Genomic DNA, 25207 nt, shown 5'->3' with positions numbered 1-25207 from the left:
TAGATTATCTTAGACTATTTTAGACTAGTTTTAGTTTTAGACCATGTAGTTTTTAGTTTCGTTTTTAGACTATGTAGGCCAGGTTTTGTATTGTATTTGTTTGTGGTGGATGTTGTTGTTGTATGCCTGTGAACAGGTCACACTTGAAAATGAGCCCTTGGGGCTCAATGTGTTTCTTACCTGTATAAATAAAGGTTAAATAAAATAATTAAAATAAAATAAAAAGAATACAAAATACTGCTCTCTAGCGGCAGCTCCTGGTATCGCCCCGTTCCCTAGCGGCGGCTCCTGGTACCGCCCCGCCCCCTAGCGGCAGCTCCTGGTATCGCCCCGCCCCCTAGCGGCCAGTCCTGGTATCGCGCCCCTCTCTCTCCCCGCAGTGTCACTGTGATGAACACAGCCTGAACATGGCGGACAGTGAAACCCTGGAGCTGGTCACTGAACACGAACGCATCCTGCAGGAGATCGAGAGCACGGACACCGCGTGCGTCGGTCCCACTCTCCGGTAACGGAATTATGCTTAAGCTTTTTAAATAAATGTCTTATCGGTTGGTTGACGTTCAAGAACAACAGCTCAGCTTGCAACAAGACCTTTGTGTTTAGTTAAGCTAAAGCTAGCAGCCAACCTTCTTCAAAGGGAACCGTTAGAACGTTTAACACGTCATAATAGAACCCTCTCTGTTGTTTGATGTGTAACCTCTGTTATGTCATAATGGGGGTTGTCATGACAATAGATGACATGATGTCACAGGAGTGTGTGAGGCTGGTTGGGGTGGGTGTGGCTGTCCAAGGTTGTTAGCTTAGCTTAGCTTTAGCCACCTAGCCAAGGCTAGCAGCAGGACCATGGCATAACACCATATCATCTCTATCATATCTGATGTAGATTAGGATTGTGTGATGGCTGTATGTGTAAATGTCACAGGCACTGACATCAGACTGGTTTAGTAGCTAACGGTAGCTAGTTGAGTTAGCTGGCTGGCTAGTGGCTTGTATTGATTGTTGTGTAGCATCATATGTCTCCAGCTAGTTAGTTAGCATCCCAACAGTGTTGTGTTCATGCCTACCTCAGTGGTTTTCAACCCTCTCCTCTCCTCTCCTGGGGGACCACCAGCCGTTAACTATCTATCTATCTATCTGTCTCTCTCTCTCTCTCTCTCTCTCTCTCTCTCTCTCTCTCTCTCTCTCTCTCTCTCTCTCTCTCTCTCTCTCTCTCTCTATGTATCTATCTATCTATCTACATATCTGTCTGTCTGTCTGTCTCTCTCTCTGTCTGTCTCTCTCTCTCTCTCTCTCTCTCTCTCTCTCTCTCTCTCTCTCTCTCTCTCTCTCTCTCTCTCTCTATCTAGCTACCTCAGTACAATATCTAGCTCTGTACTGTCTCTAGCTAGCTCTGTACTGTATCTTTCCTCATATCATGTTATTATTACAGTAGGTAGCATGCAGCTGAATGATATTAGTTAGTCTAATCTCCACATTAAATGAGTTGGCTAAAAGCCGGTTTGCAATCAGGGGTGCATTTGGATAGTCAGCCTGCCTCGTTGGCTCGTCAGGCTTTTGTCTGGCTCATCCCTGGATCACACACAGGCCCGGCTTGTTGACTCAGACCTAACTTTAGACTAGGCTGCGTTCAACACCTGAGTATTATTATTAGCTTTGAATCAATCACTGGGAGCAATTTGGGGTTCAGTGTCTTGCCCAAGGACACTTTGACATTTGGCCAGCCGGGCCTCGAACCGCCGATCTGCCAACCTTGTGATTATTATGCGGCGACTCTACCTCCTGAGACACAGACGGTAGTTAGAGATGCAAAAACGTCACTGTTGCTGCTGAATGCCTCTCAGTCTCCCAGCAAGCGTGGCCCTGGGCTATGGTATTGTTTATCATACCAGAGGCAGCGGCGTGTCCTGGAGCCATGTATACCTCCTGTCAAAGTATGGCAGTTATGTTGCTTAGCCAGTTCTCTGAGGTTCGCCTACCTCCCTGTGTGCGTCTGCTGTCAGTTGACTGACAACCCAAACGTCGTAAATCATTTAGAGTAGAGTTCACTTTCAGAGTTCACTCTAGGTTTGAGACATTTTAGATTAGATTAGATTCACTTTATTGTCATTACATAGTGCAAGACAAGACAATGCAACGAAATTATTGTGCGTCTAACCAGAAGTGCAACAAATAGCAATTATATTGCAGTGATAAGTAGCAGTATTTACAGCATCTGTACAGTAAAGTGCAGAGCTTCTCACTGTGAGAAATGTGAAATAGAGTAGTATGGAGCCTTAGTATGTTGATTATTTTTAATTGAAAGGTTTCCGTTTGAGCGTCTCAATGAGAGTTGACGTGTCACTTCCAAAAACATCTGTTCACCTCGTGTGCAGTGTGCACATACTGTATGCCGACAGACACTGGACACCAAGACAAGCATGTCAACAACACATCTCTGCTGTGACTGGAGTGACCACGTAGGCGTCACATCTGAGTCAGTCAACAGAAAATCAATCATAGACTTAAAGACTTAAAATGACACCTAACAATAAGCTTCTGGACTAAGTAAGATATGTGAGTTATGGAGCAGTTTGAAAACAATGGCCAATGGAATGATATAGGCTAGGTCTAATAATAATTCATTGTATTTATATAGGCGCTTTTCCGGGGCTCAAAGACGCTGACAATATGGGAAAAACAGAAGACACAGAAACAACAAGCAACAGATAACATGAGCACATAGAACACAGAGTTAACGAACAGGCACAGGGAACAATTAACACAGCAATATCTGGGGGGGGGAGGGAGGGGGGTGGCAGGGTTAGGGGAGATGGTTAGGGGTTAGAGAAGATTGTATGCATGGGAGAACAGGTAGCCTAGGTTTTGAGGTGGGATTTAAAAGTGGCGAGTGAGGGTGAGTCTCTGAGTGGTTGGGGGAGAGAGTTCCAGAGGTCTAGCCCTACGACACAATGTTGCAGACTCAAATAGCGCCTTTATCCAAAGCGCTTTACATCGGCCTCTCATTCACCCATTCACACACACATTCACACACCAATGGCGGCAAGCTACCATGCAAGGCGCCGGCCAGCCCGCTCACTGGGAGCAATTTGGGGTTCAGTGTCTTGCCCGAGGACACTTCGACATGTGGATAGCCAGGGCTCGAACTGCCGATCTGCTGACCTTGCGATCATTAGACGGCGGTTCTACCTCCTGAGACACAGCTACCACAGCTACCAGCTACCACCCCCTGTAGGCTGCTGCTGAGTGGGAGGGAGGGAGGAGGCCACACACAACCCTCTCTCTCTCTGAGAAACCACTGACGCTTGGGCTAGGTCTAGCCCTATGACACACAACGTTACAGCCTCATATAACATGAGATATGTTTGTATATAGGGAGGCGTTTCTCCTCCGTGTCTGTTTAAAGTCTGAGGCCCGTAGCCGCTTGCTGACGGGGCTGTTCTGACAACTTCAAGGCACATTGTTCCACACGGCTTCTTTTTTTTTCTTTTTCTTCTAGTTTTTTTTCTTTCTTTCATCCTGGACCCCGTGACACACGTGTGAGCGGGCGGCTCGTCCTGCGGTCATCTCCTCTCCGACAGCCCTGTCCAGGTCCTCCTCCCCGTGTTCATCCGGAGATTGAGCTCGTATTGTTTTGCTCTTTCAACACAAGTTCCCTCCTTTATCTCCCCCTGGCAGCCGCGGCGTGGGGGCAGGCAGGAAGACTCAAAGCTCTCGGCTGGTTGGCCGGCTGGCCCCCCCCGATCAACAACAGGAAGGAGGAAGCTCATAGCGGGGGTATGGGGCCTGCTGATTACTGGGGCCGTGTGTGTGTCGAGGATGTCCATTAAGGTCACTTCGGTTGGCCGGGGAGGCGTCTGTCCTCGTGTCAGGACAGGCGGGTATTGACCCTGGCTATAGGAAGCAATGTTAACTGAAACATTGCCGCTCGTCCCCTTCCGCTGCTCTGGAAACAGGATACTATTAGCGAGAACAATTTACGGGATTTGGAGGCACTGGGGGGGGGGGGGGACACTCGGGGCAGGGGGGGGGCACCGATACGGAGAAAAAAGTGTGGCTCGCTAACGCCTAATGGGCTCGTCCCTGTTACTCTTTCCGTTGTCGAAGCTAACTGGATTGGTGGCGATAGTGGTTGCGAACCCGCTGCATCATCATCATCGACCGCAAAGTGCAGGACTTTGATTTTGATTTTGTAGGCTAATTATAAGCCTAGGCTGTAATAGGTTCTGTTCGTAGCAGATCACTCTGACAGGCGGTTGCTAATGGCATAATGACATGCATGGTCAGCCCCTATTCGTGAATCACTGTCAGCGGTGGTGGTTGAAACCAGGAAGAGGAGATCATTATATCTGACTCTCTCTTTATGCGTGAGTCACTCTGTGATTTGCCAAACAAAAGCAGGCAGGCAGGTAGCATCCACGTGGTTGAGAGGCCTGCGCATGCAGAGAGAGCAGAGCACAGAGGTGGCTACTGGCTAGGTACTCTGTGGGTTAGCCTCTTCTTCACAGCACCAGAGGGGCCTTGCCTCCCCCCTCTTCCTCACCCGTCGGTCCTCACTAGACGACCATGCTACAAAGCAGGAAGTGGTGGTGACGACTCCTCCTCCTCCTCCTACTCCTCCTCCTCCTCCTCCTCCCCCTCCTCCCCTCCTCCTCCTCCTCCTACTCCTCCTACTCCTCCTCCTCCTCCTACTCCTCCTCCTCCTCCTACTCCTCCTCCTCCCCCTCCTCCTCCTCCTCCTCCTCCTCCTCCTCCTACTCCTCCTCCTCCCCCTCCTCCTCCTCCTCCTCCTCCTCCTCCTCTCTCCTCCTCCTCCTCCTCCTCTCTCCTCCTCCTCCTCCTCCTCCTCCTCTCCTGGTTTGAACCACCAATTGTAGTCTAACTGTCTTGTTGTTTCTTTGGTTATTGTTGTTTGTTTCTTGGTGCTGGCGGTGTGGATCAGTGCTTCCCATGTTCTGTAGCCTCCCCCTCCACATAAGACTGTCTGTTCTGTAGCCAACCCCTCCTCATAAGACACCTCCCTCCTGGGGGGGGAAAAACGATGTTCTAACTACCAAACCGACTAGATGCCAACCAACCTCACCCTTACCCCTCATACCTACCTAACCCTCTACGACCAAATGAGCTACATGTCTTTATAGCACAGAGGCCATCTGGTGAAAACGAAAATCCCTCTGCTGCCACCTCTTCCTCCTTGTTCTCCAATCACCCCCCCCCCCCACACACCCACCCCGCGCCCCCCCCCTCCCTCACAGGAAGCACCTGCTCCCTGGTCCTCGCTAGGCCGCCACAGCCAGGATATCACTGCATAAGCACTGGGTGTTTGAAAGATGGACTGTTTTTCCGAGAATTTTTTATTTTTTTTGGGTGTGGGGGTGTGACGAAACACCCTGTCCATTGCATTGTGAGCAGAGGAAAACATCTGCAGGCCCCCCCCCCCCCTCGCCACCACCCGCATTGGAGATTTATTCACTTTGGCATTGGGTCACTCTTGGCTTTAATCCTCCTCCTTGATTAGTCACCATATATATAGATCATCATGCTGAGGTTAAATCTGTACTTCTGGAGAACATTCGGTATTGTCGTTGTCGGAAGAGAGAGAGAGAGAGAGAGAGAGAGAGAGAGAGTAGTCTGTCATCATCAGCCCTCTCTGCCAGTGGTCCTCTTCTTTGGCTTGTTCAGTCGTTGCACAAACAAGTGAGCGCACACCACACCCGCCCGAAACCCTGTGTGTCTTCATTTCCTTCCCAAGCGTCAGTGGTTTCTCACAGAGAGAGAGGGTTGTGTGTGGCCTCCTCCCTCCCTCCCTCCCACTCAGCAGCAGCCTACAGGGGGCGGTAGCTGTGGTAGCTGGTAGCTGTGTCTCAGGAGGTAGAGCCACCGTCTAATGATCACAAGGTTGGCAGATCGAGCAGTTCGAGCCCCGGCTGGCCACATGTCGAAGTGTCCTTGGGCAAGACACTGAACCCCAAATTGCTCCCAGTGAACGGGCCGGCGCCTCGCATGGCAGCTTGCCGCCATTGGTGTGTGAATGTGTGTGTGAATGGGTGAATGAGAGGCCCCAAAATTGTCCATGCATTTATTGCTGCAATTCGGTCATCCCAGCAACAGTAGATGTTGAAACTAGTGCATGGTGGAGGACATTCTAGGCAGTGTTAGGGTGGACATTCTAGCCAGTGTTAGGGTGGACATTCTAGGCAGTGTTAGGGTGGACATTCTAGGCAGTGTTGTTAGGTGTTAAAGCCAATGCACACGGCGTGCGATTTTGTCGCACGACAACATTGGGATTCTCAATTCACACCAATGAATGAATTAATGTGAATGGAGAATCGAATGTTGTCGTGCGACAATATCGCATTGCACGCCGTGTGCATTGTCTCATTGAGATGCATTCAAAACAATGGAATCGAATTCGGCGGTGCGACAAAATCGCACGCCGTGTGCATTGGGCTTTAGGGTGCAGGGTGGACATTCTAGGCAGTGTTAGAACGGGGTGGGTCCTGGTCTCTGGCTAACAAGGCTTGTATTTTGTGACATTTCCAGACTTGAAGTGGAAACGATAGTCTTAACTTTTATTTTCCAGGGAAAGGAAAGACAGAGCCCACCCCACTTTTCTGTATTCACTTATCGCAGTTTATTACAGTTTAATAGCTAAAGCTCGTCCCATGTCCTAGGCTCGTATCATATAGACCTAGCCATTATGAAAAACCGAACGGTATCCAAACGATTGCACGTGGCTTCATCATTTGAATATTTGAAAGATTGATGACCAGATTTTATTGTCACTCATTAATCTACCTACCTTCAGGGAACTCTATCTCGCAACAGTTGGTGTGTTTCATAGATAGCATCGTCGGCTCACCCTACACAGGCATTTTCCATGTAAAAGTCAGCCTTCCCTCACCAACCGTTAAACTGTTTAAAGGTTTTTCATAACAGATTACTTTATTGCTTTTTGCAATCCGACAGCCTAGGGCCCTAATCTAATGATTCACTCTGTCAATACTGTCTTGAGACAGTTGGACTGAGTGTTCTACTCGTCACAATCGAGGCCATTGTGTTGCTTCTATCACTCTGGATTATCTAACCTGAGGCAATAGACTTTCATACTCGAGCCAAAACATGAGAGACTGACAGAAGTTCAAGACCACACTGTTGAGAATGCCGTGTCGAGGGTAAACCATTGAAATGTACAGTACGCAATGACTTCAGTAGGCCTCAGCTGGCTCTTTCTATTCCTGGTTTAGAATATAATAGAACTATCAGGCTATCAAGTACAGCCTTCTTTTGGTCAGTGTTGTGAAGGGTCTCGTTTTTCAGTGTTGTGAGGTCGTGGGGTGGCTGTGTCTCAGGAGGTAGAGCCGCCGTCTAATGATCGCAAGGTTGGCAGATCGGCAGTTCGAGCCCCGGCTGGCCACATGTGTGTCCTTGGGCAAGACGCTGAACCTCAAATTGCTCCCAGTGAGCGGGCCGGCACCTTGCATGGTAGCTTGCCGCCATTGGTGTGGGAATGGGTGAATGAGAGGCCGTTGGAAAGCGCTTTGCATAAAGGCGCTATATAAGTGCAGTCCATTCACCATTCAGTCTTGGAGGTAGATGGCCTGAACTGATTTAGTAATTCTGCAGTTGTCTGCCTAGAATGCAGTGTAGGCCTAGGTTTGCTCAAATGTTTTCTTATGTAGGCTCTGTTTCCTTGTGGCCTTACCGGCCTATTTCAGGAAGTTTCCCTGGAACTGCACAGAGGTCGGGGTGGTGATTAGCTGTGGCAGTACGTACAGGTGGTGTTGGTTTTGTGTCTGTCTGTGAATGATAAGCATCTGTGTTTCTTTGCACTAGATTTACATAAACGAGTATTGCAATCAAGTTTATGTTCTTCCTTTATTTGCTCTTTATTGGAATATGGTTCACTTTCAAACCTATGTCAAACAAAAGCCCTTGATAACAAACTGTTATTCTATGAACTTTATCACTTCTTCTTCTAACAATTCCAACTGAAAAACACATTACAAATAGAACTGTGCAGCTTCAACGTTCAGTTGAAGTTTGAATGAAAAAAATGTATTTTTTTCGTTTTTAAATGTAACTGTTAAAATCTGCCCCAAATTAAGATTCAAAATATGTCTGCAGAAACAGTGGCGTGTTGGCTATCGTATGATACCCTGGGTATGAAGTAAGGCTGCCACGATTAGTCGACTAGTCACGACGACGTCGACTACCAAAATCGTCGCCGACATATTTGGTAATCGCCGTAGTCGCATGTTTTTTTGGAGCTGAAATAAGCTTCTTTTTTTTTTTTTTTTTTTTTTGCCTAGCACCAGGGGAGCCCCCACCTCCCATGTAAAATTTAAAATTTGCAAAGCTGAACTCGCTTATCATGGCAGGCAGCACGTCTATGATGCGCGAGCATCTAAAAAGGAAGCACGTTGTGGCAGATGACGAGGAAGACGATGGCTCGTCTCGGTAAGCTAGTTAGCTTGTTATTGGCTAACGATATCGTTACGTTAAAAGCCTTCTTACATTATTTTACGTTGTCATCAAAGCGATACTTATCAAATAGCTAAAAATGTTGTCTTAACGTTACAGTGCTAAGAAGGCGCGTTCTACTATGAGATGAGTGAAGCAAAGCAAAACTTTTGTACTCTGTACAAGTATTTATTTTTGTTTTTGTATTCTTTTGGTTGCCTAGTGCCTAGCCTACCTAATTTTACTCAGCAGTTTGCACCCTCTACTACTCTTTACATTACATTACATGCAAGTGATGCCAGAAATAAATCTGCAAAGTTCATTAAAATATCTATTTTTGAGTGAACAATCATTTTAATTGTCTTTATTTTTAGTTAGCACATGCCTACAACAACAACTAACAACTTCAAGCTAAATTTAGAAGCTGATTTAGAAGATGATAGCTAAATAAGAGCGATTGAGTAATTGTGCGATAAGCTGTAATTTATGATCCGATTAGTCGACTAATCGTTAAAATAATCGGTGACTAGTCGACTATGAAAATAATCGTTTGTGGCAGCCCTAGTATGAAGATATCTCTTTAGGTTGTTGAGCTACAGTAAAGTGAAGAGGGTTTATAGCTGGTAAGATGATGACAGTAACAGAATGATTAGATGGCGGGTCCCATACAGAAATGTCTCATTTCTGGATGTGAACATCATTCTGTATATGATGATATAGGTCTAGCTAAAATAGGGAAGGAAGGTAAATGGACTGCACTTAGCCTATATAGCGCCTTTTTTGCTGCTCCAAAGCGCTTTACAACGGCCTCTCATTCACCCATTCACACACACATTCACACACCAATGGCGGCAAGCTACCATGCAAGGCGCCGGGCCCACTCATTGGGAGCAATTTTGGGGTTCAGTGTCTTGCCCAAGGACACTTCAACATGTGGCCAGCCTGGGCTCGAACCGCTGATCTGCCAACCTTGTGATCATTAGACGGCGGCTTTTCTAGACCACTCAAAGACGCTTATATATATAAGCTATAACATTTCAAAACACAAAGACACATAAATCTGAAGGAAATCAAATCACAAATGACATTTGTGGTTTTCAGTGTCTTTTTCTTTCATTACACCAAAAGAAAACAGTCAGCGAAAAACTGATTTGGAAAACATGTAGGCCAATGTTATGTATACACACACACACACACACACACACACACACACACACACACCCACACACCCACACACACACACACACACACACACACACACACACCCAGCTGCTCCTAGTCAGCCTCTGAAGAATGAAAGTGTTCTATTGTCTGCAGTCGGTGTGTGAGAGTCTGTGTTAGTGACATCACTGTCAGTCTGTGTTAGTGACATCATCACTGTCAGTCTGTGTTAGTGACATCACTGTCAGTCTGTGTTAGTGACATCATCACTGTCAGTCTGTGTTAGTGACATCATCACTGTCACTCTGTGTTAGTGACATCATCACTGTCAGTCTGTGTTAGTGACATCATCACTGTCAGTCTGTGTTAGTGACATCATCACTGTCAGTCTGTGTTAGTGACGTCATCACTGTCAGTCTGTGTTAGTGACATCATCACTGTCAGTCTGTGTTAGTGACGTCATCACTGTCAGACTGTGTTAGTGACATCATCACTGTCAGTCTGTGTTAGTGACATCATCACTGTCAGCCTGTGTTAATGACATCATCACTGTCAGTCTGTGTTAGTGACATCATCACTGTCAGGTCTCTCTTTCATGAAGATAGATCCCCAGACATATGTGTTGTAGAAGTGTGCAACCTGTAGGTCATCATGTCATCATCATCCTCTATGGAAGTGACTTGAGCTCCATTGTGTAAGACTGGCTGTGTTGATGTTGATGCTGTGGTTTGTAGCTACTGCTGTATGATTTAAGGATGTGCAGGTGGACTACATGTTCATGGTCGTATTATAATCAGTAGGGATGTCCCGATCCGATACTGATATCGGATATCGCCCCGATATTGGACCTGAATGCTGGATCGCGGATCGCACCAGAAAAAAAAAAGGCTCCGATCCGATCCTACTGTCATGCGCAGTCAAACTTATGTGTATAAGCGATGAGGGAATGAAAACAGTGAACAGAAACACGTGTCGCAGAAATGCTTCACGCGAGTCCTATATGCGCTTAAAATGCGCATAGCGCTGTGTGCTTCCGGTTTCATTACAAAGAGGTTAACCCTATATGTGCCTGACGTCTAACAACATTCAAATGACTCTAACTTCATATTTTTTCGGGTTTCAATGTATGACACATCATTTGAAAGCTTATGATCCGTAGTTCCAATCCACAACACGTCGCATTTGTTGCTTTAATAAAGGCTGGCAGTCTTTAATTTAACTGTTGTTGGTGTGGACTATATACTGGGGAGGTATTTGTTATTATTCAGGGGTCAAAACATTTATACAAATATTGGATCGGTATCGCAGATACCCGAAGCCCAGGTATCGGTATCGGTATCGGTAGTGGAAAAAGTGGGATCGGGACATCCCTAATAATCAGTGGGTGGTATGACTATGAACAGTGGCGTACCGCAAAATCCCGAGGCCCACCCGCAAGGTGGCGGCGGGGTCCCTTTCGCAAAGCAGGTCAACTCAAACAGATGTAGCGGTACATTTATTTTAAGGCTGCATATAGCCTACTACAGCATCAAGGGCGAAATAGTCAGTCACACATTGGGGGGGGGGGGCACTTTGGGGGGAGCCCTCTCTAGTCAACAATTAGGCTACCGGTACTTAAATAATGAAGCTTTCAACAACACTGCTACTGTGCAAATGTTATCGAATGTTGTCGTGCGACAATATCGCATCGCAATGCACACGGCGTGCGATCAGGGCTCTACGCTAACCTTTTTCACTAGGAGCACATGTGCTCCTAAATGAAAAATGTTAGGGGCACACAAAGAAATTTAGGAGCACAGTGAAAAATGTAATTATAACACATTTTTATTAGTGATTTTGCAATTTTTGCACCAAAATCACACATTGGCCCATGCCTACAGCCCTACTAGACGCAGAGTTGATGGCATTGTATTATGGTAACTAGCTGTGTCAAGTTCTCCTGGTTAGCAGCATGTTCATTCATTCATCCATGTCATGCCTGTCAGCTAGCAGCTAGCAGCCCAGCCAGGTTTAGGGCTAGGTCTGTCAGCTAGCAGCCCAGCCAGGCCATGCAGAGGTCTGTCTCCATGCTGCCCACCTCCCTGCTGCTGGGTCAGGCTACATCAGTCACACACGGTGGCCAGACAACTCCACATCTAGGGGTATTAAACTACCCCACATCCAGATGACCAGTCCCCAGCCCCATGCTGCCCGGGGTGGTGACATGTGGAGGTGGCCAGCCCAGCACGGTGCCTCTGCGGCGGCTAGCTGTTAGCACACCACCATCCCCGGGGGTCCCACCTCTCTGCCACACTCAAGTACAACATGTTGCATTTTCATGCCATTAGGCAACTTGCTTCCTAGGGTTTCCTAGGATTAGAGATGCATTTGGACTTCTGGAGTACCTCCACTACTTTCAATGGGTTCTGAAGGTCTGAGAGCTTTCTACTTTCTACCCTGGGTAGTTAACCCTGGTTGTAACCTTGGGTTCAAATCTGGAGTGTGTGGGACCAAATCTGTAGATGTGGTGAGCTAATGAAGCTAATGAAGCTTGAGATGAGAAAAGGGCGCTTGTCTCTTTAAGGCCCAAAAGGGAGTTAGCGATTAGCGATGTTAGCTTAGCGCCAGTTTAACAGAAGTAACTTCACTTTTAACATGACTTCCCGTGGTCGTAGCGGGCTGGCTGACGGCTTAAAATGTGGCCACACTGTTCGCGCAGATTTATTTTTAGAATAAAAAAAAAAAATAAATAAATAAATAAATATCTGTACTCGCACGTGTGCTCGTGAATTTATTTCTCTAGTCGCACAGATGTATTTTTAGTCGCAAATGCGAGTGAAATGGTCGCACTGTAGAGCCCTGGGCGATGCGATATTGTTCGCACGACAACCTTCGATTCTCCATTCACACCCACACACTTCGGTGGTCGTGTGCATTGGGCTTTACTCTTGCTACCTGTTCATCCTGCCTGCTCTGTCTGGGTTCTGGTTGTTGGTTCTGGTTGTTGCGTGTGTACTGTGTGTGATTGTGGTGTGTGTACTGTCTACATTTGTCCAGTAGGGGGCGTCATTGGAACACACATGGAAGAAGTCCTATCTGTCGTAGCTTCAGCTCACTGTGAATTCCATCCGTCACTACTGGACAAATGTTTTCTTCTGGATCTAACTCTACGATTAACCTTTTATTTTACATAGGCCTTTAATTTGTGGGATTACAACAAAGACTGGACAAGCGACATTGTTATATGAGGGTTGACTCACAAAATCACAAAAATGTTTGGCTTGTTGTGGCAGTGTTTTGCCACAAGATGGCGTGATGGCTCTAGTTTAGATGAAGATTGTTATGTGTCTAAGTATTGAGACATTAACTAGGACAGCTCATAAACACTGGTGAACATTAGCCATTAACATTCATCCTTGAATCCTCTCTCTGTCTTAATAATAATAATAATAATAATAATTCATTATATTTATATAGCGCTTTTCCAGGGCTCAACGACGCTGACAATATGGGAAAAACAGAAGACACAGAAACAACAAGCATCAGATAACATGAGCACATAGAACACAGAGTTAACCAACAGGCACAGGCACAAGGGGGGGGGGGCAGGGTTAGGGGAGATGGTTAGGGGTAGGGGAGGTTGTATGCATGTCCAGGGGGGGAGGGGGGTGGCAGGGTTAGGGGAGATGGTTAGGGGTAGGGGAGGTTATATGCATGTCCAGGGGGGGAGGGGGGTGGCAGGGTTAGGGGAGATGGTTAGGGGTAGGGGAGGTTGTATGCATGTCCAGGGGGGGGGGGGGGGTGGCAGGGTTAGGGGAGAGGGTTAGGGGTAGGGGAGGTTATATGCATGTCCAGGGGGGGAGGGGGGTGGCAGGGTTAGGGGAGATGGTTAGGGGTAGGGGGAGGTTGTATGCATGGGAGAACAGGTAGGTTTTGAGGTGGGATTTAAAAGTGCAGAGTGAGGGTGAGTCTCTGAGTGGTTGAGGAAGAGAGTTCCAGAGGCGGGGTTCAGCTAGTGTGCCCAGCCCACACCTGTGCGTCTCTGTGGGGGGGCAGGGGGGGGCCTAGCCCCGGCCGTGGTCTTTGTGGTACAATCGTCTTGTTGTTGCCTCCTCTGTTAGTCTGAATGTGCAGCATCATGCGCATGTCTCTCACAGGTGATGGATGGGGATGTGAATGATATCTGGAATTCTGTCTCCCTCCTGTGAGAGAGTGACTCCATCCATCATCGCCTCCTCGGCCATCTGGGTCGAGCCCCCCCCCTTCCCTCTGCCAGCCCCCCTCGTCCCCCCCCAGGCCCGGGAGGGGCGAGCTGTTGGACCGCTGCCTCGGTAGTGATCTTGCGACACATTGCAAAACAAGGAACACCTGGTCCCGTTTTCCTCAGCCAGTTTCCTGGTGGCTTATGGAGTGGCTTGCGGCTAGGCTAGGTCGTTTGAGCTAGCGTGACGTAGCCTAGCTCCCTAGCTACTGTAACGGATGAAGTGTCATTGCATGTGTGCGTGCCATCCCCCCTCAACTCGAGTGCTGCTTATTCTGTGTTCCCTTTCTAACTCTAATAACCATTATCTCTGACCTCCCTCTCTTCCAGGTCGGTTTACGATGACCAGCCCAACGCGCACAAGAGGTTCATGGAGAAGCTGGACGCCAGGATACGGAACCATGACAGGGAGATCGAGAAGATGTGCAACTTCCACCACCAGGGGTTCGTGGACGCCATCACAGAGCTGCTCAAAGTCCGCTCGGACGCAGAGAAGCTGATGGTGAGGAAGAGGAAGAGGAAGAGGGCGGGAGAGGCCTGGGGATTGTCTGACAGAACATACATACGCCCATGAGGGGCGGCTGTGGTGCAGGAGGTAGAGCCGCCGTCTAATGATCGCAAGGTTCGGCAGATCGGCGGTTCGAGCCTCGGCTGGCCACATGTCGAAGTGTCCTTGGGCAAGACACTGAACCCCAAATTGCTCCCAGTGAGCGGGCCGGCCGGCGCCTTGCATGGTAGCTTGCCGCCATTGGTGTGTGAATGTGTGTGTGAATGGGTGAATGAGAGGCCGTTGTAATGTAAAGCGCTTTGGATAAAGGCGCTATATAAGTGCAGTACATTGACAGTACATTGACAGTACATTGACCATTTACATACAAAACCACCACAGAGTGATCAGGTCCACCTGGACTCACGTTACGCGTGAAATGGCACACTCTAAAATTAAATGTTTGCGATTAATCCTTAATACCGTCACTCTAGTTCAGACGCCAACACACTCTTTAGGTCCATATCCTGGTTATTCAGCAACTGCCAGTTGCAGCAGACCCATTTTTCCGATATAACGGAAGCTGGATGGGATCCCTTTTGTGGCCACTAGGGGCATTAAACTGGGCACCGTCCACTTGCGTAATGTTGGAACGTGTGTCTGCTCTTGCTGAATAACCAGGATATGAACGTTAAAGGTGTCTTGAATGAAGTGAAGGTCGTTAAGTCACGGAAATTAGATTTTCCATGAGCTATCCCATATTCTAGATACATCTGTAAGAGTGAGATATACGTACACACCCCTAGAGGTGCTCGAACATCACAGAGTGAAATAGAACTGAGATCAAAATAATTCGGCTCCCGAGGCTACACTCTGGGGACTGGACAAATTGGAGAGTTTAGCAAAAGTTCCCCCCAGCTCAGCCACATCGCAGCCACATCTCTTTAGCTCCCTCTCCACGTGGGACAGTGGAGGTATGTTCACCAGATGGTGTCGACGTGGTTCGGCCCATGTTTTTGTAACGAGACGAGCGTCTATAAAGCATCTTCACATAACACCCGAGTAGAAACGGCATCCGCGAGGTCACTGGGCGTCTTTGTCCGAGACCTTTTTGTCCGAGGCTTTTAATAAACCACCACAGTGCTGTCCATACCATGAGCTAATGAGAGCTGCTATGTGGGAGCGTCTGTAGGGGCCCTGAACCTGCAGCCCCTGGCTGCCCCTGTGTGTCCGGGGGTGTCCACCGTCCCCCTTGTGATGTGCCAATCAACCGCCCAGCGTTTGTATTCAACCGCCGAAAGAATAAGAATGTTTAATTACCAGGAAATAGCGCGTCCCCGGAATTCGGGCGCCAGACAGTGAATAGCACATAGAGCTCATTGAGGGTTATCAGGAAGGGACCAGTGGTCAATTGGGTCATTGATTCGGATCGTTTGGACAGAGCCTCCGGAAGCGACATGGAAAGTTCAAAAATCCCAAAGTAAAAATCGAGAAGTTTGTCACAGAACCTGTCGGAGAGGGGCTGTCACAAGCTATTACGGCGCATAAAAGCTTCGGGGCCCGAGCAAAAGTTCAAGTTCCCGCTGCGCATTTAATTTGAATTTGCCCGCCTTTGTCCTTGCCCCTTCATGAAGCATGATCTGATTACAAGGGTGAGCAGTTACAACGAGGTGGAGGGGAGGGGGGCTGGGGGAAGCTGGGCTGGGCTAGACTGGGCTGAACTGGGCTGGACTGGGCTGGACTGGGGTGGGGTGGGGTGGACCTGGGCTGGGCTGAGCTGAGCTGAGCTGAGCTGAGCTGGGATGGGTGCTTATTTGTCTAACCAAAGTGACTTTATTTCTTCCAGGGCCAAGTTACCGACACCAACCGGAGACTGCAAGACGCCGGGAAAGAGGTAAGGGGTTCTGTCTGTCGGCCAGCCTGGCAGCTATCGCTGGTCATCAAGAGCAAAGCCTTGTAAAGTTCTGGACGAATCCTCTGAATGACCTGGTGGGTTAACTGCGACCTCTCTGTGACCTCTCCACTCGTCAGGTGATGGCCCAGACAGAGGAGGTGATCCGCTGCAGGATCCAGCAGAGGAACATGGCCACCACCGTGGAGAAGCTGCAGCTCTGTCTACCAGGTGAGGCTGTCTCTACCAGGTGAGGCTGTTAGAAGGTCCAGGTGTGTGTACCAGGTGAGGCTGTTAGAAGGTCCAGGTGTGTGTACCAGGTGAGGCTGTTAGAAGGTCCAGGTGTGTGTACCAGGTGAGGCTGTTAGAAGGTCCAGGTGTGTGTACCAGGTGAGGCTGTTAGAAGGTCCAGGTGTGTGTACCAGGTGAGGCTGTTAGAAGGTCCAGGTGTGTGTACCAGGTGAGGCTGTTAGAAGGTCCAGGTGTGTGTACCAGGTGAGGCTGTTAGAAGGTCCAGGTGTGTGTACCAGGTGAGGCTGTTAGAAGGTCCAGGTGTGTGTACCAGGTGAGGCTGTTAGAAGGTCCAGGTGTGTGTACCAGGTGAGGCTGTTCAGCGAAGAATCATCAATCATCGTATCATGTATTTGTACAATATATGAAAATATATTGTATATTGAAAAACGGCTTCACTAATTACGGATTGTGGCTTTAAAGTAGGCTCCAGTATTCACAATTGCAGCCATCATTACTGTACAGACGATGACGATGATGATGAGGATGATGATGATAAACTTTGCTTTTACAAAACATTTGGTTGCAGGATATTTGCCAATCATTTGTGTGAATGAACATCAAATTTAGCTGCATTATCGTTTGGTGCCAGAAAGTCTTAACTCCCTCTCCCCCTCTCCCCCCTCTCTCCCCCTCTCTCCCCTCTCTCCCCCTCTCTCCCCTCTCTTCTTTTACAGTTCTAGAGATGTACAGCAAACTGAAGGAGCAGCTAGAATCCAAAAGGTATCTGTCTGCATTCCCCTCTCCCTCCTCCCTCCCCTCTCCCTCCACACCTAACGCCCGTCCTGTCATCATACATGCGCTAGGAGCGTTTCTCTAACGTTGACATCCCCGGTCAGGGAGAGGGGAAGCAAAGTTCACCCTGAACCTAAGAATCATAATGACCCTTCCTTCCCTGTCTCTGGCTGTCGGCTTCATCCATGACAACACACCATGAAAGGGCCCGGCCGTTCAAACGCGGGACAGTTGACCCTGTAGCGTGCCCCTGTTCACAGCCCGGCCCCCGACACAACAGAGGCTGTCACAGGCTGTCCTCCCCTGTGTGTCTCCGTCCCAATGAAGGCAATCAGTCCCCCCTAGTCCAGTCCCCTCCTCCCTCCTCCCCTCCCCTCCAGTCTGTCTCTGAGCAGCCACCGCTAATGACCGAGGCCCGGACATGGCCTGATCAGACTCTCAGTTCTGAGTTCACATGTAGCACACTCACACACACACACACATACACACACACACACACAAACGTATGTCCATACACACTCATACATGCACAGACACACGTACACACTTAGGCAATCAGTCCCCCAGTCCAGTCCCCTCCTCCCCTCCTCCCCTCCTCCCTGCAGTGTGTCTGCCCCTCGCTCTCTGAGCCGGCGGCGCTAATGACCCAGGCCCGGACATGGCCTGATCAGACTCTCAGAGTTCACATGTAGCACACTCACACACACACACACACACACACACACACACACACACACACTCACACACACACACACACACACACACACACACACACACACTCACACACACACACAAACGTATGTCCACACACACTCATACATGCACAAAGACATGTAATACACACACTTAAATGTATGCATCCAACATGACACAGGAAACACCAAGGCCATCCTATCCTGCCACACTGACAAGCCTCCCTACCATAACTGTACACACACACACACACACACACACACACACACACACACACACACTCACACTCACACTCACACTCACACTCACACTCACACTCACACTCACACTCACACTCACACTCACACTCACACTCACACACACACACACACATACACACACACACACACCTCGTCACGACATCTCCCCTCTCAGTCACATTTTAACGATGCCGTTTTCCTCTCATCATCAGTTCTCTCACTACACTACTCACAAGAGAACAAACTCTATGGTTCAGATTTCATGGATGGTCAGTCAGTCCCCGTGTCTGCAGCTCCGGTTAGGATGTTAAGAACGGCCTGTTCCTCCGGCTCTAGCAGAGCGCTCCCCGCTTTGTGCCGTTTCAATGCCCCTTTGACAAACACCGCCCCCCTTTGACCAAGACTTTTGTCATTGAGTGTTTCCAGGAGTGTTTCCAGGAACACAACATCCCTCTCCATCACCGGAAACCGGTGCTTCCTTGTGATCCAACTGAATGTGTTCTGTGTTCACGGTGTGGTTCTGTGTCTCCTGACCCTGGTTCTGTGTTCACGGTGTGGTTCTGTGTCTCCTGACCCTGGTTCTGTGTTGACGGTTTGGTTCTGTGTCTATGTCTTCTGACCCTGGTTCTGTGTTGACAGTGTGGTTCTGTGTCTCCTGACCCTGGTTCTGTGTTCACGTTGTGGTTCTGTGTCTCCTGACCCTGGTTCTGTGTTGACGGTTTGGTTCTGTGTCTATCTTCTGACCCTGGTTCTGTGTTGACGGTTTGGTTCTGTGTTGACAGTGTGGTTCTGTGTCTTCTGACCCTCTGTGTTGACGGTGTGGTTCTGTGTCTATCTTCTGACCCTCCTGTGTGGTAGATAATGTGCTTCCTTGTGATCCAACTGAATGGTTCTGTGTCTGTGTTCTGACCCTCCTGTGGTGTAGGTACTACGCGGCGCTGAAGACCATGGAGCAGCTGGAGAACATCTACATCCCGCGGGTCGGCCACTACCGCTTCTGCCAGATCATGGCGGAGAACCTGCCCCGGCTGAGGGAGGAGATCAAGGAGATCTCCATGTCCGACCTGAAGGACTTCCTGGAGAGCATCAGGAAGCACTCGGACAAGATCGGAGAGACCGCCATGAAACAGGTCTGAGATCACCAGATACCAGAATAGATACCAGATACTAGAAGAGATACCAGATACTAGAAGAGACACCAGATACCAGGAGCCTGCCCAGGGCTGGGGGTTGGATGATGTAGTAGTAGTGACAGGAAGCTGTTTAGTTAGTGCTTCCTGTTGATTTCTTCTCCGTATCGTTCAGGTTTCCCCCTCTCTCCCTCTCCCCATCTCTACTGCTTTATGTATCTATCCATCTCTGTTTCTCTCTCTCTCATTATCTATCTATCTGCCTAGATGCCGAATGCATTTCGTTGTCTCTGTACTTGTGCTATGCCAATGACAATCAAACTGAATCTGGATCTGGATCTGAATGTACCCAGTAAACAAAAACGTCCTCAGGGAAGCCGGAATGTGTCCAGATTACGTCTTTCTAGGACGTCCAGATGACGTCTTATAGTGCATAAGACGTCATCTGAACCCACATTCCGGCTTCCCTGAGGACGTCTTTTGTACTCTTTGTTTACTGGGTAGCTGTCAGGCAGCTCTGGAGAGGCCCTACAGATTCCAGCATTCGGAATGTTCCGTAGTTCCAGGTTCCAATGTTCTGAATGACACTTCTCGTGAGCTTAGAATGATAAGGTTCTATCTCCGTTTAGGGTAGTTCAGAGATATTGAGCGTCAAAGGTTTTACATTCCATTATGTTTTGTGAGATGGAACCTTTGTATTTTATGAATTACTAACTCAAGAATGTCAACATTTAAAAAAAAAAAACACACAGGCATTAATAAACACCTAATGGATCAGATTATGTAAAAAACTACATTTTGTCCTCCCCCAGGCGCAGCAGCACAGGACGTTCAACAGCGCGGTGCAGAAGCACGCCAAGCCCCTCTACCCCCTGAACGGCCGGACCCCCGCCCAGCACAACGGCCTGGCCATAGAGGAGGAGGGGGCGGAGGAGGAGGAGGAGGCCGACGAGGAGGTGAGGGGGGGAGGGGACTAGCCATAGAGGAGGAGGGGGCGGAGGAGGAGGAGGCCGACGAGGAGGTGAGGGGGGGACTTAGCTAGGGAGGTCTGGAGGAGGAGAGAGAGGAGGAGGAGGAGGAGGAGGAGGAAGGGGAGGAGGAGGAGGCCGACGAGGAGGTGAGGGGACTGGCTAGGGGGGTCTGGAGAGGGAGGAGGGGACTAGCTTGGGAGGTCTGGAGGAGGAGAAAGAGACTAGCTAGGGAGGTCTGGATGAGGAGGAGGAGAAGGAGAGGGAGGAGGTGGAGGAGGAGGAGAAGGAAACTAGCTAGGGCCCTCTGGAGGAGGAGGAGAAGGAGGAGGAGGAGGTGGAGGAGGAGGAGAAGGAAACTAGCTAGGGCCCTCTGGAGGAGGAGGTGGAGGAGGAGGAGAAGGAGGAGGAGGAGGAGGAGGTGGAGGAGGAGGAGAAGGAGGAGGAGGAGGAGAAGGAGAGGGAGGAGGAGGAGGAGGAGGAGGAGGAGGAGAAGGAGAGGGAGGAGGAGGAGGAGAAAGAGACTAGCTAGGGAGGTCTGGAGGAGGAGGAGGAGGAGAAGGAAACTAGCTAGGGCCCTCTGGAGGAGGAGGAGGAGGAGGAGGAGAAGGAGGAGGAGGAGGAGGAGAAGGAGGAGGAGGAGAAGGAGGAGGAGGAGGAGGAGGAGGAGAAGGAGAAGGAGGAGGAGGAGAAGGAGGAGGATAGATATTCAAGTGATCTCAACCTGTTTGAATAAAGAAAGAATAACAAAATTCAATGGTGCCCAACATTCTAGAATGTAGATGTGTCCTGATTGAAGTATGTCAATCAAAGAGGCCAACTGACGGAACGGTTCTGCGTCATAACTGTTGTGATGTAGTGTTCACTATCGGACGTCGTCGTGACAACCGTCACTAACTGTCATTCCTTCTTCTGCCCTCCAGGTTCTAACAGCCCAGGACCTGGTGGACTTCTCCCCCGTGTACCGGTGTCTCCACATCTACACCATCCTGGTACATTCACATTTACATTTACATGTTTGGCATTTAGCAGACGCCTTATTATCAGGAAGATTAATCCAGCTCAGGCCAGGGGCCATTGGCAGTCTCCGTGATAGAAGAAAGAAAGAAAGAAAAAAAATGTATTATTATTATTTGTATTTTTTATTAATAGACACTGGAGAAAATTATAAAGGGCCGGTTTCAGAGACAAGGCTTAAGCCTAGTCCTGGACTAAATCACACTTTCAATGTAAAATCTCCATTGAAGATGTTTTTTAGTCTAGGACTAGGCTTAAGCCTTGTCTGTGAAACCGGCCCAAAAAGTATTAATCATAAAAAAAAAAAAAAAATAGACGCTGGAGAGACAGTACAGGGGGGGCAGTAGAACCTCACCACGAACTGTCTTCTTCACTTACACAAATCTGCTTTGGATCAAGTATTTTGTGTCACACTCATGACATCACGCCTACCTGGTCACTTCACTCTGGTTCCTTCAACATGGCGGTGCTGAAGACCCTCCCTCATGTTTTGTCTTTACTCCGTGCATGAAGTGATCTGACCCCAGCACCGACCAGGGGGGGGGCTGATGTGACCTGGGGGGGGGCTGATGTGAGCAGTGACTAGGGGGGGGGGCTGATGTGAGCAGTGACTAGGGGGGGGGCTGTTGTGGCCACCGGATTCCCAAAGTTAGCATTGGCACGCTACCGCTATTCCTTCTGGGTTTAATCCATACCAACACTATTGAGGTGGGGAGGTTGGTGAGAGGGAGATTATTATTAGTCTTTTTGCTTCGGGGTGGGGGGGCGGGCAGGGGGGGGGGGGCTAACATCTCTCCTCTTGTTGTGTGAACTAATCCTCCTGCCCTTAAACAGTGCTGCGAAGCCTCTGGCGTTTAATAGGATTGACCGAGCAGTAACCCCCCCCCCCTCCCCTCCCCTGCCCTCCTCTCGCCCCCCCCCTCTTCTGGGTAAAACAAAAACACAGAATGGGCTAAGTCGCGGCATTCATGTTGTGCACGAACTGCCTCAGCTCATTCAGAGGTCGAGTCAATGGAGAGAGAGAAGAGAGAGAGAGAGAGAGAGAGAGAGAGAGAGAGAGAGAGAGAGAGAAAGAGAGAGAGAGAGAGAGCACCCCCCCCCCCTTGAATAGCTTCTTTAATGAGGGCACAGGGACTTCTGACTGGGGGGCTAAGCACCACACACACCACACACATACAGTTCACTCAGATCACACAGTCAGGGGAACCCCACACACACACACACAGAGGCAGAGAATCACGCTGTTTAACGAGGCACACTTATACCTCAGTATTGTTTCGCAGTTTAACCGACTTTCACGGTGTTCCCGCTTTTCACCGAGAGCTCAGACCGTAGGACACACACGGCGAGGTCAGAACCCGGGTTTGAACCCTTCCAGTCAGTTCAGCTGTGGGGAAAACACACATTCAAACACTCACAGTTATTATCAGTCGAAGTTCATTCCAGTCTGACTACGTCTACGTTTGTCATAAAACTTTCTCATATGAAAAAATGTATCTTCTCAACTCTGCTGAAGCATTTCATTCCACAGATGCCTGCCCTGGAGTCATAAAACACTCCATCAAGGTTATGAAAGAACTACAATAACAATGATACCTCCTTTTAGTCTGCGTTCCTCCACCCCAGTCTGTTCCCCCCCGAGGCCCTGGAGTCTAAAAGCAAAGCAGGTATCTGTTTGGATATGAAAGAAACAAACCCTTGATTTAGTCTTAGAGTCGACGGTGCTCAGTGTAATTAGTTTAATTGCACGTGTTGATGGTTTGGCGGGGCCGCCTCGGGCATTGTTGGGTTTGGACCCGACTACAACGGCGTTGTTACATCTCTGTTGGCTCGGGAAGGTGCTAAAAACGGTCTACTATCCAAATTTCCACCCCGTAGTATCGCTGTACAGATCTTTATATGTGCGTTTGAATGTCTCCACACGTTCGTATTTCTTTTCACCTTGTATTTGCTCAATGAACTTTGAACTCGTATCATGTCTTAGGTTGGTGTGAAAGATCCAGAAACATCCTTGTCTGCTTAACGGTCCCCCTGAAACTTTGAATGAAACATTGAATGCAACTTTTTTTTACTGTCCCGTTGTGTGTTGACAGGGCGACAGAGAAACCTTCGAAAACTACTACAGGAAACAGAGGAAGAAACAGGCACGCTTGGTGCTCCAGCCCCAGTCTAACATGGTACGTACCTGACCTCCAGTCTAACATGCCCAGCCCCAGGCTAGGCCTCTCTCTCCTGGTCCTCTAGCCAGGCTGGGGGCTCTCAGAGGGGGCAGTGTGTTGACGTGTCCTGTGTGTGTTTTCATCCCGCAGCACGAGACGGTGGAGGGCTACCGGAGGTACTTCAACCAGATCGTGGGGTAAATACTCTCAACTCTGACAAACACTGGACTGTGTGTCTCTGTCTCTGTCTCTGTCTCTGTCTCTGTCTCTGTCTCTGTCTCTGTCTCTGTCTCTGTCTCTGTCTCTGTGTCTCTGTCTCTGTCTCTGTCTCTGTCTCTGTCTCTGTCTCTGTGCCTGTGCCTGTGCCTGTCTCTGTCTCTGTCTCTGTCTCTGTCTCTGTCTCTGTCTCTGTGTCTCTGTCTGTGTCTCTGTCTCTGTCTCTGTCTCTGTCTCTCTCTCTCTCTCTCTCTGTCTCTGTCTCTGTGTCGGTCTCTGTCTCTCTCTCTGTCTCTCTGTCTCTGTCTCTGTGTCTGTGTCTGTGTCTGTGTCTGTGTCTGTGTCTGTGTCTGTGCCTGTGTCTGTGCCTGTGCCTGTGTGCGTGCGTGCGTGTGTTTGTCATGTACACTCCCTCCAGAGTGTCCCCATACCCAGTGATACAGCCCTAACCCTAACCCTAACCCTAACCCTGCCCTGCCCTGCCCTGTGTTGTGTTGTGTTGTGTTGTGTTGTGTTGTGTTGTGTTGACCCTGTGTTGTGTTGTTCATACCCAGCCCTAACCCTGTGTTGTGTTGTGTTCTAACCCTGCCCTGCCCTGTGTTCCCTGGCAGGTTCTTTGTGGTGGAGGACCACATCCTCCACGCCACGCAGGGCCTGGTCACCCGCGCCTTCACAGACGAGCTGTGGCACATGGCCCTGTCCAAGATCATCGCCGTGCTGCGCACACACTCTGTGAGTACACAACGAACACACACACACACACACACACACACAGGGGTGTCCCACAGGGCCAAAAAGCCCCTCGTGTGTCTTTGTGATTGAAAGACCTCCAACCGCGGGGCAGTAGAGGGCCACACGGACCCCGGCGGGCCTTTTGTCTTCCCCCCGCGGACCCCAGGCTGTGAGCTGTTAGCATAAGCCCCTCTCTCTCTCTCTCTCTCTCCCTCTCCCTCTCTCCTCCATTTACAACTGACTGGGGCCCTTCCATCCAAACGCAGTGCTCGCTCCAGGGTCTGCTTAGAATATTCACAGTTAATCTGCTGTTATTGTTGCAATCTGTCCTCATTAGGCTGAGCTGACCCCTTCATTAGATCAGGCTGAATGGAGGGGGGGCGGGGGGGGAGGGGGGGGTGCTGAAAGGGTCCCACCAGGAAGTGTTGGGCCCCAATTATCATTCCAAATGCCTTGTTTGGAGAATAGACCTCGACAGACCTCTCCCACCACCACCACCACTAGTAGTAGTAGTAATAATAATAATAACTTTTATTTGTATAGCGCTAAACCTGCAAATGCAAAGTGCTCCAATCATTATATAATCATCATTTAATTATTTAGTCATTTAAAGGCAATATTAAAAAGATGGGTTTTTAGTCTTGACTAAAGCTAGTAGTACCAACCTTTTATTTATTTATTTTTGTTCTTTTTTTGGGGGGGGGGTGGTGGAGGGGGGAGATTAGCCAGATTAGGATTAGTTTCTGTCCGATTCATGTCAGAGAAATCGAGGAGGGTGGCTTTAATGC

General features: G+C 49.1%; 1 protein-coding gene across 1 annotated transcript in view; it reads left to right on the top strand.

Annotated features, from left to right (window-relative positions):
- The first annotated feature begins 401 nt into the window (after positions 1–401).
- exoc6 (exocyst complex component 6) overlaps positions 402–25207 on the top strand; it is a 55615-nt gene continuing 30809 nt past the window's right edge. Inside the window, exons 1-11 of the mRNA XM_080541700.1 lie at positions 402–505; positions 14192–14363; positions 16195–16242; positions 16380–16470; positions 17208–17253; positions 19123–19327; positions 20140–20283; positions 21219–21287; positions 23406–23489; positions 23622–23668; positions 24299–24419. Coding sequence (XP_080397826.1) covers positions 408–505; positions 14192–14363; positions 16195–16242; positions 16380–16470; positions 17208–17253; positions 19123–19327; positions 20140–20283; positions 21219–21287; positions 23406–23489; positions 23622–23668; positions 24299–24419 — 1125 coding nt within the window. The 5' untranslated portion in view covers positions 402–407. The remainder of the gene's footprint in view (positions 506–14191; positions 14364–16194; positions 16243–16379; positions 16471–17207; positions 17254–19122; positions 19328–20139; positions 20284–21218; positions 21288–23405; positions 23490–23621; positions 23669–24298; positions 24420–25207) is intronic.

This window comes from Nansenia antarctica (assembly GCF_963989245.1).
Source record: "Nansenia antarctica genome assembly, chromosome: 11".
Classification (NCBI taxonomy): Eukaryota; Metazoa; Chordata; class Actinopteri; order Argentiniformes; family Microstomatidae; genus Nansenia; species Nansenia antarctica.
The sequence above is the reverse complement of the archived record's forward strand: the minus strand, read 5'-3'. Positions and strand labels throughout refer to the sequence as shown.